The 19,440-nt window shown below is 44.3% G+C and overlaps 1 protein-coding gene across 2 annotated transcripts in view; it reads right to left on the bottom strand.

Annotated features, from left to right (window-relative positions):
• Positions 1-19,440, bottom strand: part of LOC141127084 (mitochondrial ornithine transporter 1-like) — a 56,029-nt gene that overhangs the window by 17,045 nt on the left and 19,544 nt on the right. The window contains exons 1-5 of one of the 2 annotated variants that reach the window (XM_073613262.1): positions 19,197-19,341; positions 13,270-13,346; positions 10,664-10,922; positions 5,362-5,499; positions 811-983 (exon numbers count right to left, since the gene is read on the bottom strand). In XM_073613262.1, the coding sequence (XP_073469363.1) occupies positions 811-983; positions 5,362-5,499; positions 10,664-10,922; positions 13,270-13,324 (625 nt within the window). In that variant the 5' untranslated portion in view covers positions 13,325-13,346; positions 19,197-19,341. Of the gene's footprint in view, positions 1-810; positions 984-5,361; positions 5,500-10,663; positions 10,923-13,269; positions 13,347-19,196; positions 19,342-19,440 lie in introns of those variants that run through there. The other variant, XM_073613263.1, reaches the window with a different exon arrangement.

The following is a 19,440-nucleotide window of genomic DNA, read 5'->3' on the forward strand; positions in this document are numbered from 1 at the left end:
TGAGCATGCATGGCACTTTGTGCGTCGGATTTGTGTACACACGATCGGAATTTCCGACAACGGATTTTGTTGCTGGAAAATTTTATAGCAAGCTCTCAAACTCTGTGTGTCGGAAATTCCGATGGAAAATGTGTGATGGAGCCTACACACGGTCGGAATTTCCAACAACAAGGTCCTATCACACATTTTAAGTCGGAAAATCAGACCGTGTGTACGGGCCATAAGAGCGTCAAGGATGTGGAATTCCCTTCCACAGGCGGTGGTCTCAGCGGGGAGCATCGATAGTTTAAAAAAACTATTAGATAAGCACCTGAACGACCGCAACATACAGGGATATACAATGTAATACTGACATATAATCACACACATAGGTTGGACTTGATGAACTTGTCTATTTTTCAACCTGAAACTATGAAACTGATCAGCACAGCACAGCTAAAGTCTGCACCATGCAGTGGCCAGCAGGGAGCAACATGCTTGTCTAAGGGGACACTGATGATGGGTTATCAGTTGTTATCACACTCTCAGAGCATCTCAGTGGAGGCTACAAAGCAAGATATTGTGAGAACATAATTAATTGTAAACACAGGCCTAAGGTCATTTAATGCAGATGAGGATCTCTAGGATATTTTTAAGGACTGAATGTACATAATTTTAAAGAAACAGAATGGAACAATTCAGAACTGAAACTTAAAGCCTATATGTAATTTGTGGAATTTGGTTATGCTTGAAGCTGTTGTTTAAGGCTCTAATAAAAAGTTTTAAGTGAAATCCAGACCAGCAAGATCGACTTTTGAATTCATTACTTACCAAGCTCATCCTTTGATTTTCCATTTGAAGCTAAAAGTGATCTGCTAAACTCGTATCCGCCAAAGAAGACGAAGTATCCTGGCATTTCTCTGCATATTGTGCTGACCAGACCCCGGTACAAGCCAAAGGGACCTTCCCGCTGCATAATGCCTTTCAGCACTGCCCACACTGTACTGACACAAGCACAGACATCACATGAGATATCCTGTACACAACATTACAGATACAATACTGGGTTTCATTTACCAATATGCCTGAAGAAGTTAGGGTAAAAAAAAAAAAAGATTCCTTAAATTCTCTCAGATCTATACTAGTGAATAAGGAAGAGTCTAACCAATTTCTAAGGACACTAAAGCTGGCCATAGACGTTAGATGCTTCTAGGAGGCATGGTCCCACCAATCACATGTATCAATGATGGCCAAAACTTCCATAGGCCTGAGGAAAGAGTTGAGAGAGAAGAGCTGTAAACCCATGTGGTGGTGGCGTGCAAAAGGAAAAACATATGTGGGAATGTTAAGCAATTGTTCACTTAGATACCTGCATATGCAAGTACCTCACAGATATCAAACCATCGTATTGTAAGGCTATCACTCAAACTCCAAATACTGTATTCTGCATTGATAGTTCGCCACAGTACGATACTCTACTACTGCAATGGGCAACTCCATAAATAGACAGCTGTGTATAAATAAGATCCATTGTTGAATTTGAAGTCTAGCCTTACCCCTGAACTGTAGGCACCACGTGGTGATCAAGGGTACCTACGGCTCAATAAAATTTGCTGCATGGCACCCAGCACCCACACTATACACATGTAAATGTTTGGGTGGTGCTGCAGCAGACTGAGGTGGTGCAGGAGTGTGGGAAAAGTAAGTACAAATTTCTTATGGAACCTTCTATCAAGCTAACCCAGCCATTTCCAACCAGAGTTCTGGGGAAACCTAAGATTCCTCTCGAGGTTGCTAGCGGTTCCTTGAGGTATGGCTGATTGACCTCCCATCTGATGGTGCATGCATGGTTCCAGGTCCAACACCACTAGGCAGAGCCAAACAGAGCCAGCAGAATGACACCGATGATCTTTTTAGCTGTCTGCAAGGATGGCATTCTGACCACCACTGTGCAAGATTCCCACTGACCACCAATGTGAGCAGCATTCTTCATACCATTTGAGCAGAGATTCAGTGAGACCTGAAATTTATTTCAAGGGTTCCTTTGTGGTAAAAAGGTTGAGAAAGGCTTGTCTAACCTATTATTTTGCTTGGCCCATGCAAAGTACTGGTTTGCATTAAGGAAAATGATATTTAGTTATTCAATGAATCTATAAATATACAAGTGGCATAAAAACATATTTATATTTTTACATTATATATATATATATATATATATATATATATATATATATATATATGTATATATATATATACACACACACATACACACACACTACTGTGTAAACGTCTTAGTAAGGTGTGAAGAAATGCTGTAAGGGAAAAATGCTTTTGTTAATATATATTTTAATTGTTTATTTTTATCAATTTACAAAATGCAAAGTGAGCGAACACAAGAAAAAAATCGAAATCAAATCAATATTTGGTGTAACTACCCTTTGGCTTCAAACCAGCATCGATTCTTGCACTTGCACACTTTGTACACTTGCACACAGTCAGGGATTTTGTAGGATTAGAGTGAGAAGTATGATTAACCAATTAAACCAAGCAGGTGCTAATGATCAACAATTTCATATGTACAGTAGGTTGAAACTTCATTAACTGAAACAGAAACAACTGTGTAGGAGGCTTAAAAGTGGCTGAGGAACAGCCAAACTCTGCTGCTAAGGTGAGGTTGTGAAAGACAGTTTCATGTCACCGGTCATACACCATGCAAAGACACAGCACAGCACAAGACACAAGATAGTTATACTACTTTAGAAATGTCTCTCCCGGGCAAAAATTTCAAAGCAGACTGGGGTTTAAAAATGTGCTGTTCAAGCACAAAGATATTGGCAATGTTGAGGAATGTAGATGCAGTGTTCGTCTAAGGAAACTTAAAGCAGTAGATGAAAAACTACTTCTTTTCAACATTGAACGATGTCCAGCAGTGCCATCAGCACAGAACTGGTGGAAACCAGTGGGACCCAGGTACACCCATCTACTGTCCAGAGAAGTCTGGCCAGAAGTGGTCTCCATGGAAGAATTGCAGCCAAATAAGGCTAGGCAACTCAACCATGCACAAAAACATAGGAACTGGGGTTCAGATAAATGTTAGAAGGTGCTCTGGACTGAGGAGTCAAAGTTTGTTCACCAAAGGGCTGGAGAGCGGTACAATAATGAGTGTCTGCAGGCAACAGTGAAGCATGGTGGAGGTTCCTTGCAAGTTTGGGGCTGCATTTCTGCATATTTAGTTGGAGATTTGGTCAGGATCAATTATGTCCTCAATGCTGAGAAATACAGGCAGATACTTATCCATCATGCAATACTATCAGGGAGACAAGTGATTGGCCCCCAAATGTAATCTGTAGCAGGACAACAACCCCAAACATACAGCCAATGACATTAGGAACTATCTTCAGCATAAAGAAGAGCAAAAAGTCCTGGAAGTGATGGTTCGGCCCCCACGCAGCTCTGATCTCAACATCATTGAGTCTGTCTGGGATTACATTAAGAGACAGAAGGATTTGAGGCAGCCTACATCCACAGAAGATATGTGGTTATTTCTCCAAGATATTGGGAACAACTTACCTGATGAGTTCCTTCCAAAACGGTGTGCAAAAGCACTGTAGAGTTGATTTACTAAAACTGGAGAGTGCAAAATCTGGTGCAGCTCTGCTTAGAAACCAATCAGCTTCCAGGGTTTTTTGTTAAAGCTGAACAAAACTGAACACGCTGACGTTAGAAGCTGATTGGTTATTATGCACAGCTGCATCAGATTTTGCACTCTCCAGTTTTAGTAAATCAACCTCAATGGGTACCTAGAAAAATTGATGCTGTTTTTCAGGGAGAGGACGGTCACACCAAAGTTTGATTTGATTTGGATTTCTCTTCATTTACTTTCTATTTTGTTAATTGATAAAAATAAACTACAGTATTAAGACTTCTATTTCTGAAAGAATTCTTAATTTAATTAATTTTGTCACACACATGTTCAGTGTAAATATATATATATATATATATATACACACACACACACACTATTTTGTCAAAAGTATTGTGACGCCTACCTTTACACGCACATGAACTTTAGGAATGTGTCTATGGGAATGTTTGACCATTCTTCCAGAAACGCATTTGTGAGGTCAGGCACTGATGTTGGACGAGAAGGCCTGGCTTACAGTCTTTGCTGTAATTTATCCCAAAGGAGGTCTATCGGGTTGAGGTCAGGACTGCGCAGGCCAGTCAAGTTCCTCCACCCCAAACTCGTTCATCCATGTATTTATGGACCTTGTTTGTGCACTGGTGCGCAGTCATGTCGGAACAGGAAGGGGCCATCCCCAAACTGTTCCCAAAAGTTGGGAGTATGAAATTGTCCAAAATGTCTTGGTATGCTGACATCTTAAGAGTTCCTTTCACTGGAACTAAAGCCTCATACACACGCTTTGATTTTTGGACGACAGAACGTCCAATTTTTGTTTCATGCTAGTCTCATGTTGAAAGTGAAGAGGTTCCTAACAATACGAGAATTTTCGTATGACAATATACAACGTCAGAGGTGACGTAACGTGTTGAATAGTTTTGTATGTATTCTTTCGTTTCTGAGCATGCGTAGTCTTGCTCTTATGTTTTTTTTCATACGAAAACCATACTAATGAAACGAAAATCAGATGTTGAGTTCACATCCGACAAAACTTTTATAGTCTGCACATCCAGCTTTTGTCTGGCGAAAAAGTGAAATCAGCAGTCGAAAGCACCATACTAACTGTAAGATTTGCGGCCAATCGTTCGTCGTCACACAATTGACGTCCGAAAATCAAAGCATGTGTACGGGCCTTAAGGGGCCAAGCCCAACCCCTGAAAAACAACTCCACACCATAACCCCCTCCACCAAATGATTTGGACCAGTGCACAAAGCAAGGTCCATAGAGACATGGATGAGCGAGTTTGGGGTGGAGGAACTTGACTGGCCTGCACATAGTCCTGACCTCAGCCCGATAGAACACCTTTGGGATGAATTTGAGCAGAGTCTGCGAGCCAGGCCTTCTCGTCCACATCAGTGCCTGACATCACAAATGCGTTTCTGGAAGAATGGTCAAACATTTCCATAGACACACTCCTAAACCTTGTGGACAGCCTTCCCAGAAGAGTTGAAGCTGTTATAGCTGCTAAGGATGGGCCAACTCAATATTGAACCCTACGGACTAAGACTTGGATGCCATTAAAGTGTGGCACAAATCTGACTTTTAATTGCAGACAAAACAGATACTTTTTTCCCCTCTTGTATTATTTTTAATGGGCCAGCTCTTTGACATTTATAAATGAATGCTGGGAATTTGGGCGAGTACCTCCCTATGGAATGCCTCTAACCACTCCTAATTAATATATTTAAACTAAACTTACTTTTGTCCCTGAATGATCTTGCCGGACACTTGCAATTCATGCATGGCCTGGAGACGGCATTTCACCAGCTCCGTCGGACAAAGAACCAGCGCAGAAAAAAAGCTGGCAAACGAGCCTGCAGTCGCATATTGGAGGTCACTGTGAATAATAATGTAATTATTGGTTATAGGATAATGATTGCATCACAGTATTAATCAATACAGAGTATCATATGCATTTCAGTTCACTTATAAATATGATTTTGGGATTAAAGACAGGACTGGGAAAGCCTAAAGTGACCCTGTGTCCAGACTATACACACTAAAGCCTCGTACACACGATCGGATTTTCTGACGGGAAATGTGTGATGACAGGCTGTTGGCGGTAAATCTGACCGTGTGTATGTTCCATCAGACAATTGTTGTCGGACTTTCCGCCAACAAATGTTGGCTAGCATGTCTTCAAATTTTCCGCCAACAAATGTGCACTGTCGGATTTTATGATCGTGTGTACACAAGTCCGTCGGACAAAAGTCCAAAGTACAAACACGTATGCTCGGAAGCAAGGACGAGCCAGAAGCGATCGGTCTTGTAAACTAGCATTCGTAATGGAGAATTAACATTCGTGACGTGGCAAATTATGCAATCTCCAAATGCAGCGCACATTCTCTTCTTCTTTAATGGGATAATAATGAAGCTGCTTTGCTGGTGATACTGATGGAGTTTTTGCAAACTAAATTTCAAAGGCTTTTTTTTTTCTAGTGATATCAAGTATCAAGAATAATATTATTATGCTTTTTTTTATTTTTATTTTTTTGTGCAAGTTACCACAACACCATTATCCCGTAGTTTTTAAGATCAAAGATACAACTATGTTGGTGTCCCTTGTCAGTTTTACATTGTATTTTTTTAAATGTAGCTGCCTACTCCCAAAATGTCATTTGAAGTAAAACACATAGCCAAGTATTATTCTCCACAATTGTTTTATTGTGCATTAAAAAAAGAAAACAAATTAGACATGTTATCTGCCAATAGAACTTAACCAAAAAGTGCATTCTATGCATCCAAAAATATAGAAAATATACCAAATCAAATCATTATTCAACCAATAAAATTATGTCAAAGCAACAACTCCAAAGCCAATAATAAATAACACGTTATCTCCTCCGATTCCGCAACATGGCTGGTTGACGAACGGCCGTTCAGAAACTAACTGAAAAGTGCGACATGAAAAGCGCAAATCAACACTCACCAATAGAGGTCGACCGATATGGGTTTTTCTGTGGCCGATATATGTTGCCAATTTTTGCGGCAGATATTTTAGGCCGATTTTTTTCTTTTTCCATCTCAGAAAGTCTAGGGTGGAGAGGTGGGGAGGAGGTTATTGTTTAGGGTAGAGAGGTGGGGTGCAGCCTATCAGTGCCAACTAGTGCAGCCTATCAGTGTCCATCAGTGCAGCCCATCAGTGCCACCTCATTAGTGTCCACCAGTGCAGCCTATCAGTGTCCATTAGTGACCACCAGTGCAGCCCATCAGTGCAGCCCACCAGTGCCACCTCATTAGTGCCCACCAGCGCAGCCTATCAGTGTCCATCAGTGCCACCTCATTGGTGTCCATCAGTGCCCACCAGTGCATCTCATGAGTGCCCATCAGTGCCACCTTATCAGTGCCCTTCAGTGCATCCAATCATTGCCCACCAGTGCCAACCAGTGCACCCCATCAGTGCCCACCAGTGCAGCCCATCAGTGCCAACCAGTGCATCCCATCAGTGCAGCCCATCATTGCCCACCAGTGCAGCCCATCAGTGCCCACCAGTGCAGCCCAGTGTCGATCAGTGCAAACCATCAGTGCAGCCTAGTGCCAACCAGTGCACCTCATTAGTGCCCATCAGTCCCACCTTATCAGTGCCCACCAGTGCATCACATCAGTGCCAACCAGTGCATCACATCAGTGCCCACCAGTGCATCACAGTGCCCACCAGTGCATCACAGTGCCCACTAGTGCATCACATCAGTGCCCACCAGTGCATCACAGTGTCCACCAGTGCATCACATCAGTGCCCACCAGTGCATCACATCAGTGCCCACTGCCCACCAGTGCATCACTTCAGTGCCCACAAGTGCATCACATCAGTGCCCACAAGTGCATCACATCAGTACCCGCTAGTGCATCACATCAGTGCCCATAAGTGCCAACCAGTGCATCACATCAGTGCAGCCCATCAGTCCCACCTCATCAGTGCCCACCAGTACAGCTCATCAGTGCCCACCAGTACAGCCTAATAATGTAATTCACTGCCACCTCAGCAGTGCCCACCAGTGGAGCGCTCCCGGCTCCATTCCATACCCTCACCTGGCCAAAGACAGCTCCACTCGTCTGACGTGCTGCGTGCCCCGCCCCTGCCTCCGGACTACAATCCCCAGAATGCAGTGCAGCCAGTAACAGCCAATCGGCGGCCGCCGCTGCCGACTTCCTCCACGGACAAAAAAAAAAAAAAAAGTCATCAGACAGCGGCTGTGATAGCAGCCGTTTAGAATAGACGGCAGGCGGCCGGGGGGGATTTCCACCCAGCACGCCCACTGCCTCAGATCCCTCACAATCAGCCTTTTTCCCATAATAATCGGCCGATGCCGATTTCTTTAAAAGGGCAAAATATCGGCCGATATATCGGTCGACCTCTACTCACCAAACTTCTACTAACATGAAATTAGCAGAAGGAGCCCAAAGGGTGGCGCTAAAGAGCTGAAAAAACACTTAGTACGTCTAGTACGTCACTACGTTCGTAATTGTTGGCCAACATTTGTGTGACCGTGTGTATGCAAGACAAGTTTGAGACAACACCCCTTGGACAAAATTCCACGGTTTTGTTGTTGGAAAGTCCGATCGTGTGTATGAGGCATAAGGCTTCATGTACACAGTACGTTTGAAAAGCTCTCCTGAACGCTGAACTTAACATCTAGTATTGGACATCTAAAAACGTTCATTTTGCCACTTTACATGCCACGTTTTTCCGGCATTCTCTCTCTCTCTCTCCTAAACGTCAGTTTATCAGCTGCAGTACATGAGGCCTAAGGATTTACATACTTTAAACTAGTAGTAAAATCACTTTAAAACAAGCCCTCATTCTACCTGTGTAGCTAAAGGCTGTGCTGTGTCCCAATATGACAAACGGGAGCGGGTCCTCGAACTCACCTGTGTGTGTTCAGGGACCTGTACCCGCTCGCATGTCATATTTGGAGACAGCGGCTGTGTCTGTGAACCCGCATGTCCCAAAAGACAACAATGGGTTGCAGGCACAAGGATGCATGCAACACCTGTGCATCCCACTGCAGATAAAAGACAATTCTGCATGAAGCAGGCAGCTAATCCTTCCATGTGAACGGGGCCTTACACACACCAGATATTTTAAAAATATTTTTTGTGATCTTTGAAAATGAATTACTTTACAGTACATGCAGCTAGAGAGGTCAGTGAAGGCTTGTTTTAAAGCTCTTTTGTTGCTAATTGAGAATATGTAAATACACTCCACTTTAAGGCTGGGTTCACACTATTGCGAATTGGATGCGTGTTCTTCGCATCCAATTCGCAACAGCAGGAGATTTTCACCGGCTCTCGATGGAGCCAATCACATATTTCCGCTGCGACTCCGGTGCGAATTTGCATTGGAGCCCCGTGTGTCTTTTGGTCCGTTTCAGGTCCAAATTCAGCCAAAATCAGCTGAAATCGGACCTGAGACAGTGAACAGGGATGCACCGCACCCCTGCTGGGAGCCGCATGCGAAGATAGTGTGAACCCAGCCTACATTTCACAGTTTGGGCATACAGTGCCTTGAAAAAGTATTCATACCCCTTGACATTTTCCACATTTTATCATGTTACATCTAAAAACGTAAATCTATTTTATTGGGATTTTATGTGATAGACCAACACAAAGTGGTACATAATTGTGAAGTGGTAGGAAAATGATAAATGGTTTTCAAATTCTTTTTTTAAAGAGATATCTGAAAAGTGTGGCGTGCATTTGTTTTCAGCCCCCTTTACTCTGATACCCCTAACTAAAATCTAGTGGAACCAATTGCCTTCAGAAGTCACCTAATTAGTAAAGAGAGTCCTTCTGGGTGTAACCCTGAAACTGAGCTGCAGCACGGTGGCCAAGACCATACAGCGGACAGGTTACACTCAGAACGGGTCTCACCATGGTCGATCAAAGTAGTTGAGTGCACATGCTCAGCATCATATCCAGAGGTTGTCTTTGGGAAATAGATGTATGAGTGCTGCCAGCATTGCTGCAGAGGTTGAAGGGGTGGGGGGTCAGCCTGTCAGTGCTCAGACCATACGCTGCACACTGCATCAAATTGGTCTGCATGGCTGTCGTCCCAGAAGGAAGCCTCTTCTAAAGATGATGCACAAGAAAGCCCTGCAAACAGTTTGCTGAAGACAAGCAGACCAAGGACATGGATTACTGGAACCATGTCCTGTGGTCTGATGAGACCAAGATAAACTTATTTGGTTCAGATGGTGTCAAGCGTTTGTGGCGGCAACCAGGTGAGGAGTACAAAGACAAATGTGTCTTGCCTACAGTCAAACATGGTGGTGGGAGTGTCATGGTCTGGGGCTGCATGAGTGCTGCTGGCACTGGGGAGCTACAGTTCATTGAGGGAACCATGAATGTCAACATATACTGTGACCTACTGAAGCAGAGCACGATCCTCTCCTTTTGGAGACTGGGCCACAGGGCAGTATTCCAACATGATAAGGACCTCAAACACACCTCCAAGACGACCACTGCCTTGCTAAAGAAGCTGAGGGTAAAGGTGATGGACTGGCCAAGCATGTCTCCAGTCCTAAACCCTATTGAGTATCTGTGGGGCATCCTCAAACGGAAGGTGGAGGAGCACAAGGTCTCCAACATCCACCAGCTCTGTGATGTCGTCATGGAGGAGTGGAAGAGGACTCCAGTGGCAACCTGTGAAGCTCTGGTGAACTCCATGTCCAAGAGGGTTAAGGCAGTGCTGGAAAATAATGGTGACCACACAAAATATTGACACTTTGGGCCCAATTTGGACAATTTCACTTAGGGGTGTACTCACTTTTGTTGCAGCTGTTTAGACATTAATGGCTGTGTGTTGAGTTATTTTGAGGAGACAACAAATTTACACTGTTATACAAGCTGTACACTCACTACTTTACATTGTAGTGTCATTTCTTCAGTGTTGTCACATGAAAAGATATAATAAAATATTTACAAAAATGTGAGGGGTGTACTGACTTTTGTAAGATACTGTATATTTTTGTCTGGATAAAAAAAATGTTTATTCTGCTTACCTTAGTGCTGCATTTTTGTCTAAGCCAGCAATATTCCTCACAAGCTTCTGACAGAAGCCATAGCTCATGAAAAGTACAGAGTTTTCGGCAATATTGGCAAGAAGGGCTGGGCTGGTCCCTTTGTAGAATCCTCGGAGGCCCACCTGCTTGTAAACCTTCACTGCACAGTCTATCAGTCCTCTGTACATGGTGGGGAATGTCTGCATTTTAACCTTAGCAGTGTCTAATGGCTGTCCAACAAGGACACATGCTGTTCCACCTACACAAATAAATTACATATTATAAGAGGAGTTAGCAATGTAAGTCAGTTAGCCAGTTCCCCACTGCCCACCAATGTAAGAGGCCAGTTCCACAATGCCACAATGCCCACCAATGTAAGAGGCCAGTTCCACAATGCCCACCAATGTAAGAGGCCGGTTTCCCACTGCCCACCAATGTAAGAGGCCAGTTCCACAATGCCCACCAATGTAAGAGGCCAGTTCCACAATGCCCACCAATGTAAGAGGCCGGTTTCCCACTGCCCACTAATGTAAGAGGCCAGTTCCCCAATGACCACCAATGTAAGAAGCCAGTTCTCCACTAAACACCAATGAAAGGGGGCACTACGCTGATTAATCTAAGGGGGCACTACAATGAATGCCATCTAATGGGGCACTACACTGTCCACCAATGTAAAGGTGAAGTTTTCCACTGGCACCAATCTAACAAAACACTCCATTATCCATCAGTGGCCATGTAAGAGGCCACTTTTCTGCTGAACAGTAAAATTATGGCGCACTATAATGACAACTAAGGTAAGAGCAATCTATAATGACCACTAATGTAATAATATATTTCTGTCTAATATCATTATTATTAATAGTATTATTTGTGTCATGATTAGGGTTGAGCTCACTGTCTGCAACGAACATTGGCTGTTTGGATGTTCGCCCAAATGCCGAACATTTAGGGCGTTTGGCATGGACTAACATGACAGCTTCTGGCTGTCAGTGGTTGCTGAGGAAGCAGAGGATGCTTGCACCCGCCGCATTCATACAAACCACTGACGTCATCCAAGCCATGTCAACAAATGGTCGATGATCAGAGGGGTTAAACTATTACCTAAATATAACAATAAAATTGCCAAAATATGGATAGGTCATCAGGATTTTTTTTTCATGGAGTCGGTGGGCAGCAGGCATCATGACTGACAATGGATTTACACTGTGGGGCGTTTTATGGGGATTTGGGTTTTTTAATAAAAGGATTTATTAAACATTTGGGTGTTTTTACTTCTAGGTAACGTTTTTTTTTTATGAATGAGTGGGGGGCAGTATCTAGGGCCCCCCTTATAATTTAAGGGGCCTTCCAGGATCCGATATGCCCCCCTGCTTGCAGACCACTAAAAACACCAGGCTTGTGGAGGACGAAGCCCTTGCTCCCCTCATGTCGAGGGTATGTGGTATGGCATGGTCCAGGAGGAAAGTATGGGATCTACACTCATCCCTCCCATTCCCGGCCAAAAAGTCTGAATGCTTGGATTAGGGGTCTGGTATGATTTTCTTTTTTTTTTTTGCACGGAGATCCCTCCAAAATCCGAAGTATAGGGTCTGGTATGGATTTCCTGGGCGACCTCACACATTTTTTTTTATGCTTGAGGCAATCCCTTAAAATCAATACTAGGCTCAAAGGGTCTGGTATAAATTTTGGGGGAGGGGGGTGTAGGCGTGCTGTTTAAAAAAAAAAAAAAAAAAAAAAAAGCTTATTATTTAGAGTATTTGGTCATTTAATGTTTCACTTTAAGCATTGAAAAAAAAAATCACTGCTTCTGGCCAAATGGAATTGCATTGGTACATTTTTTGACACCCCTATTTTTTGACACCCCCTTGCCTATTAGCCCAGAAAATGGCCACCCTAGTCATCAACATTAGGCACCTTTCACACTTGGCAAACTCTCATGAGATCAGCAGGAGATCTGTCCGCTGATCCCCTACTGATCAGAGCAGAGAGGGTGACAGGTTCCTGTCCGCTTAGTTTCTGCAGAGCGGACACAGACCAAGCCCGCTCTGCTCTGATCAGCAGGGATCAGCAGACACAGACAGAGCCCACTCTGCTCTATGGACTGGTGGGTGTACACCGACTCCGCTGTCTGTTTACCCCTGACTGCCTTCTGATCTGATCCACCTTGGGTTTTTTTTTGGCGGACCGGATTGGAGGTAGGCAGATGTAAACAGACACAAATCCATAGGGGTGAATGGAGGGTCAAATCAGGTCCGCCTGAAGAACTGACATGAGGACCTGATCAGACCCTTCATGTGAAAGGGACCTTACTCGTTACTGCTCGCTCCGAAAAGGGAGATGTTAAAAATGGATCAGCCCTGGGTGTGTCATATAAATTAGGTAGGTTGCTGAATTTTTGTTCCCCTGGAAAAGAATTGCACAGCTAACAATATGATTTCTATTTTCCTCATACACAACATCACCGCTATCATACAATACCCCCTGCTATAAAATACTTTTTCACAGAGCTTCAGTTCACTAAACCATTGCAACTCCATAAACAAAAATATAATAACAGGTACGTGGCTTCATCAATGTCCTGACATGCCCACATGCCTCTGACTCACCTATAGCTCCGGCAGTGAGATCTATAGCTGCTTGTAGAGCTGAGCTAGGCGCCATGTTTCTGATATGCGGTTTACACCTAGGAAGGAAAATCACACAATATTTACTTCTACTTGAAGTGGTTTTAAACATTATTTAGCTCAATGCATTCCTTGCATTCCTTGCATTAAGGTAAAACGATTAGCGTACAGTCCCGTTCACACATTGTGTTTGCTTCACTTCAAAAATGATACCCTATGTCACCCTATGTCTCGGTGCTTCAGGGTGTCTCCAAAGCCTCCATAGAAGTCTATGACAACACTTGCTAACAGCACCTGCAGCTTTTCAGAGGCTTTTTATTCAGCTTTAGCTTCACTTTGTTTTGGAGGTATTGCAGGTATGAGATATCCCAGGATGCACTGGGAGACCAACAAGCAAACCAGAAGGATGTCACAGCAGTCACTTCTAGTGAGAAGTAGCAGGAAGGGGAGCGGGGTCCGGACTGGAGCAAAGCAACTAGCAGATGGCACACGTGGCGTGCAACATGGGAACGCTATAGTGGAAGGGTAATAATAAGCTGGGGATCAGCTGTGTGGGCATACTACTGAGCTGAGGATCTACTGGGTCCCTTTTTAAACAAACAGAAAATCAACACACACTGGGCATTTGCCAAGCTTCATTAACCACTTCTGGACCAGCCACCACAGTTTTACTGCGGCAGGTTTGCTCGGCTGGGCAAATCGACGTTACCTTATGTCGCTTTTCCTTTTGGCCACTGGGAGCACGCGCGCGTCCGCAGCGTGTGCCCGGAGCCAATGCGAGTGCTTGGCGGGCACGATGCCTGATGGGCACCCACGATCGCTCGCGGTACAGACAGATCGTGTGTTCATACTTTGTATGAACACTGATCTCTCTCTCTCCTCCTAGACAGTTCTATCCCCCCTACAGTTAGAACACACTGAGGGAACACAGTTAACCCCTTGATTGCCCCCTAGTGTTAACCCCTTCCCTGCCAGTGACATTTACACAGTAATCAGTGCATATTTATAGCACTGATTGCTGTATAATTGTCAACGGTCATAAAAATGTGTCCAATTTGTCCGCCGCAATATCGCAGTCCCAATAAAAATCGTAGATCGCCGCCATTACTAGTAAAAAAAAAAAAAAAATAATAATAAAAATGCCATAAAGCATTTCATTATCTTGGGGTTAAAAATCTGTTAAAAAAGAAAACAAGTTTTCCCAATTCCCAGGCTTTTATTGCTGTCTGTGCCCCTGTTAGGGAGATTCACCCTTTGTATTTGTACAGTTTACTGTGACGTGGAGATTTTGATGATAGGCAACTCCTATTCTCATATTGATTAGTGGTTCCAAATTAATAATAACTACTGCAGTAGGGAACAGACACAAAAGATACGCTCAGCATCTTTCCAAATAACTGTTCTGTTTTATTATGACGCAATTGAAGGTTTTTATACATATGATTACATAGGTATCACATTAATATTACAATTGTACGTTTATGGTAACAAGGGGCGTTACATAGGCAGGCTAATTCTAATCAGGATTTGAAAGAATGTAAACATGTAATGAAAACATTATTAGTGCTGTGTGCACAGTGAGGGCAGTGTGCAATACCTACAAAATAGAATACAATTATATACAGAACTTACAAATTTCCTTTACAACTGTTATCACTGAGAGTGAGCGTGACTTTAAAACCAGACCCCAGTGCGACTTCGGCACGACTTGCATGCAACTTCTTTAACCAAAGTCAATGCAAGTCATACCTAAGTCGGACCAAAAGTAGTGCAGGAACCTTTTTCTAAGGTCGGGGCGACTCAAGTTGCACTGAATGGGGTCTGACTTCTGATGCGACAAGTGCTCCAAGGTCGGTGCGATTGTCGCATCAGTGCGAACCGGGCCTGGAAGTGGAAGAAAATCCCAAATTTGGGGTTGTCCCCAGAAAAGTAATAGAGGGGAAGTCTTCCAATTGGAACACTACTTCTGGTGATAACCAGGGATTCCCTCACTTTGGGGGGGATCTCCTCTCACTTCCTGTTTGGCTATCGGACAGGAAGTGAAGGGAAATCTCCCCAATGGGACACAGATGGAAAAATATTGACAGGGTTTATAACCCTCCCTTAATCTATCCAAATAAATAAAAAAAGTTTTGCCTTTAGTTGTATTTTAAGTTTAAAATGCAGCATTAGACTGTTCACCAAATCCTTTTCAGAAACACAATGCAAAGCAGGTCAAAGGCAACAACTCTCCCTGGCATCTTGTCCTGGGTGTCACCGGTCATTGACCGTCTTCATTGGCCAACGTGGGATAACGTCCCATCTACACATGGGCAGGAGTCACTCACCCCGGCACACAGGGACTGTGTGCAAAGAATAATTCTCCTCCCAGCTGAACAGGAAATGCAACGTGAGACACAATTGGTCAGAAAGTCCTAAGACTCCCTGGCCAATCGGGTCTCACCCGCTTCCTGATTGACCGGAAGGAGAATCAGGAAGACAATAGCGACTGGGTGGGGTCAGGGCGCAGTGCTCTGTGACCCGAGCCCACACTTTTTTAAGCCAATTGGAGCCTCTTGGAGCAATCACGTGCTTCAAGAAAAAAAAAAACCCCATTGGAATCCATGCGTCCAGAGCCCATGTAGATTAGGGGCCGGACGCATTGGATTAGGGGGGCGGCACCCTGTAATGGACCAGCCCCCCACTGCAAGTGAATATCCATAACTTCCCTTTCTGATTTAGCCTCAAATTCGATCGAATTTGACCAGAATGAGTGGATGGACCAGGGTGGACAATTACTGATCGCATTGCATCATCCGGCAGCACCGAGACTTTTTTCTTCATGAACAGGATTGTATTTTAGTTGACCGGATCATGAGATTTGACGGTAAAAGCAGAGATCTGACTGATAACGTACCATTGTATCTACGGAAATCTACTTTCCTGTGTAAGGCATATCGATTGAATGGGATGTCTATAATAGATTGATTATTACTATTAGAAGAGATGAATGGAACCATACATGAACTGGGGAGTTGGCACACGGTACTTTATATCTTTTACTTCATTCCTCCTTCTCTCTTCTCTTTCCTATTTCTGATTCAGTGCTGGCCGCTCATTAGGGGCGCCGCCCCCCTAGTCCATGTGTCCGGCCCCTAATCTACATGCAGGGCGCCGGACGCATGGATTTTTTTAGAAGCATGTGATTAGAGCCTGAGGCTCTAATTGTCCTTTTAAAAAACCCACCCATTAGTGAATTAATATTCGCTAATATCTTCCTGTTTCTCCTCCCTAAAACCCCATTGGCCGGGAGTCAGAAGACCCCATTGGACGGGAGAAGTGCCGCAGCCGTGACCTGCATGGGGTAAGTGTGGGGCTGACCTGACTGGGGACCTGGAGAGCCAGAGGGTGAGCCGGCGACTGGGGGTTGGGGGGGGTGGGATGGGGGGTGTGGTTATGGTGTGGCAGGCTCGAGCGATGGGGGGGGAAGGTTAGTGTGGGGTGGCAGGCTGGAGCGCCTAAGGGGGGGGGGGTCTGTGATCAGGTCTGTCTGCCGCCCCCCCCCCCCGATCGATGGAGCACCAGCCGCCACTGTTCTGATCGTTGAGTCTCAGTTGGACCCAATGAGATATCCATTTTCCATTTTAGAATGACATATAAATCCATCTTCTTTTTATTGGATCATTTATGTGACACAGTTGTGCTCATAAGTTTACATACCCTGGCAGGATTTATGATTTCTTGGCAATTTTTCAGAGAAAATGAATGATAACAAAATACTTTTCTTCCACTCATGGTTAGTGTTTGGCTGAAGCCATTTATTATCAATCAACTGTGTTTACCCTTTTTAACCACTTGCTTACTGGGCACTTAAACCCCCTTCCTGCCCAGACCAATTTTCAGCTTTCAGCGCTGTCACTATTTGAATGACAATTGCACGGTCATGCTACGGTTTACCCAAATTAAATTTTTATCATTTTTTTTCACACAGATAGAGCTTTATTTTGGTGGTATTTAATTGCTGCTGGGTTTTTTATTTTTTGCTAAATAAAACAAAAAGGGACCGAAAATTAAAAAAAAACAAAAAAACTGTTACATAGTTTGTTATAACATTTTGAAAACAGGTAATTTTTCTCCTTCACTGATGTACGGTGATAAGGCTCCACTGATGGGCACTGATAGGCGGCACTGATAGGCACTGATAAGGCGGCACTGATAGGCACTGATAAGGCGGCACTAATGGGCACTGATAGGTGGAACTGATATGCACTGATGAGGCGGCACCGATAGGTGGCACTGAGAGGTGGCACTGATGGGTGCCACTGATGGTTGGCACTGATGGTTGGCACTGATAGGTGGCACTGATGGGCACTGGTAGTTGACACTAATAGGCAGCACTGATCTGTGGCACTGATTATTAGACACTGATGGGCATTGATTGGCAGCACTGGTGGGCATTGATGGGTGGCACTGTGGGCACTGGTAGGTGGCACTGTGGGCACTGGTAGGTGGCACTGTGGGCACTTGTAGGTGGCACTGGTGGGAACTGATAGGTGGCACAATGGGCACTGGCAGGTGACACTGGTGGGCACAGCGGCGGCTTTCCCTCTGACAGAAGCCGGTGATCGGCTTTTTTTTCCCCTCACGCTGACAGCGTGAGGAGAAAAAAATACCGATTACCGAGCTTCTGTTAACATCACGTGATCAGCCATCATTGGCTGACAGCTGATCACGTGGTAGGGGGCGGGATCGAACCCTTACTCGGATCTGTGATCAGCTGAGTCTCATAGACTTGGTGACCACAGAGCGGGTTGCGCAGACAGCGCTTGCTCGGGAGGACATCCATGGACGCCCTCCCGGCAATTAAGGCCAGCGATGCAGACGTCTTTCGGCTATAGCGCGGGTGGCAAGTAGTTAAATCATAATGGCAACAGAAACTACCCAAATGACCCTGATCAAAAGTTTACATACCCCAGTTCTTAATACCGTGTATTGCCCACTATAAAAAACATCAATGACAGCTGTCGCTCGAAAAATGCAATACAAATGCATTACAACACATGACATCACTTCAGAATTCTTATTCTGTCGTACGAGAATTTTCGTGACTTTAGTAAACTCATCAGATTTGATCTGAGATTTGCATGCAAAAAAACGATAATCTCATTGCGTGTACCGGGCTTTACAGTCATCCTATTCTGTTCTTACAATGTATTTGTGAAAATGAATAGACAACGGGGGGTTATTTGCGAAAGGAAAATCGACTTTGCACTGCAAATGCACTTGGAAGTGCAGTCGCTCTAAATCTGAGGGGAAGATCTGAAATGAGGGGAGGCTCTACTGATTTTATCACCCAATCATGTGCAAGCTAAGATGCTGTTTTTTTATTTTCCTTGCATGTCCCCCTCAGATCTACAGCGACTGCACTTCCAAGTGCACTTGTAGTGCAAAGTGGATTTGCCTTTAGTAAATAACCCCCAATTTAGTTATATTTTCTGTACTACATTATATGAAATTCTGAATAAAAACAATGAAACGGGAGAGATGAATGGGGAAATAAATAGCTCATCTATGGAGAGGTCACCATAAGGAGGTTGTACAATCAGATTGTACAGTGTATGGCTGGAGATTGTATAGAATTCGAGTGAGGATGACTCCAATCGCCATCAGTGTCAGGTATAGATGACAGTTCTGTAGGGGGGAGGGAGGTCTCTATAGGAGAAGAATAGGCCCTGTCAGAATGACATCACACCTCCATATGGAGCAATGTATAGACAGACACCTTGTATCAGTACAGGAGGAGGAGGAGGAGGGGGCTCCTTACATCAGACCATGTGCTCGGTATGATGATGTCACACATATGACTACAGATCCCTCTATATCCCCCTATATACAGTATATTTATATATACAATGTCAGTGTGTACTCACCATCCGATGACCCTATGCCAGGAATATAACCCCGCCTCCAGCTGTCACCAGGCCACGCCCCTCCTTCTGTAACACGCTGCTGTCTTCTAGGACAGGCCGAGAAGGAGCGCGGCCTCTATATATAAATATATATATATATATATATATATGAATGGCGATGACATGGGGGCGTGGTCACACGACTCCGGGTATAGGACTTGCTAATTGTATGGGAGACAAGGCCACTGCTAGAGGAGTGCAGGGG

The sequence above is a fragment of the Aquarana catesbeiana genome, linkage group LG02 (genome assembly GCF_042186555.1).
Source record: "Aquarana catesbeiana isolate 2022-GZ linkage group LG02, ASM4218655v1, whole genome shotgun sequence".
Classification (NCBI taxonomy): Eukaryota; Metazoa; Chordata; class Amphibia; order Anura; family Ranidae; genus Aquarana; species Aquarana catesbeiana.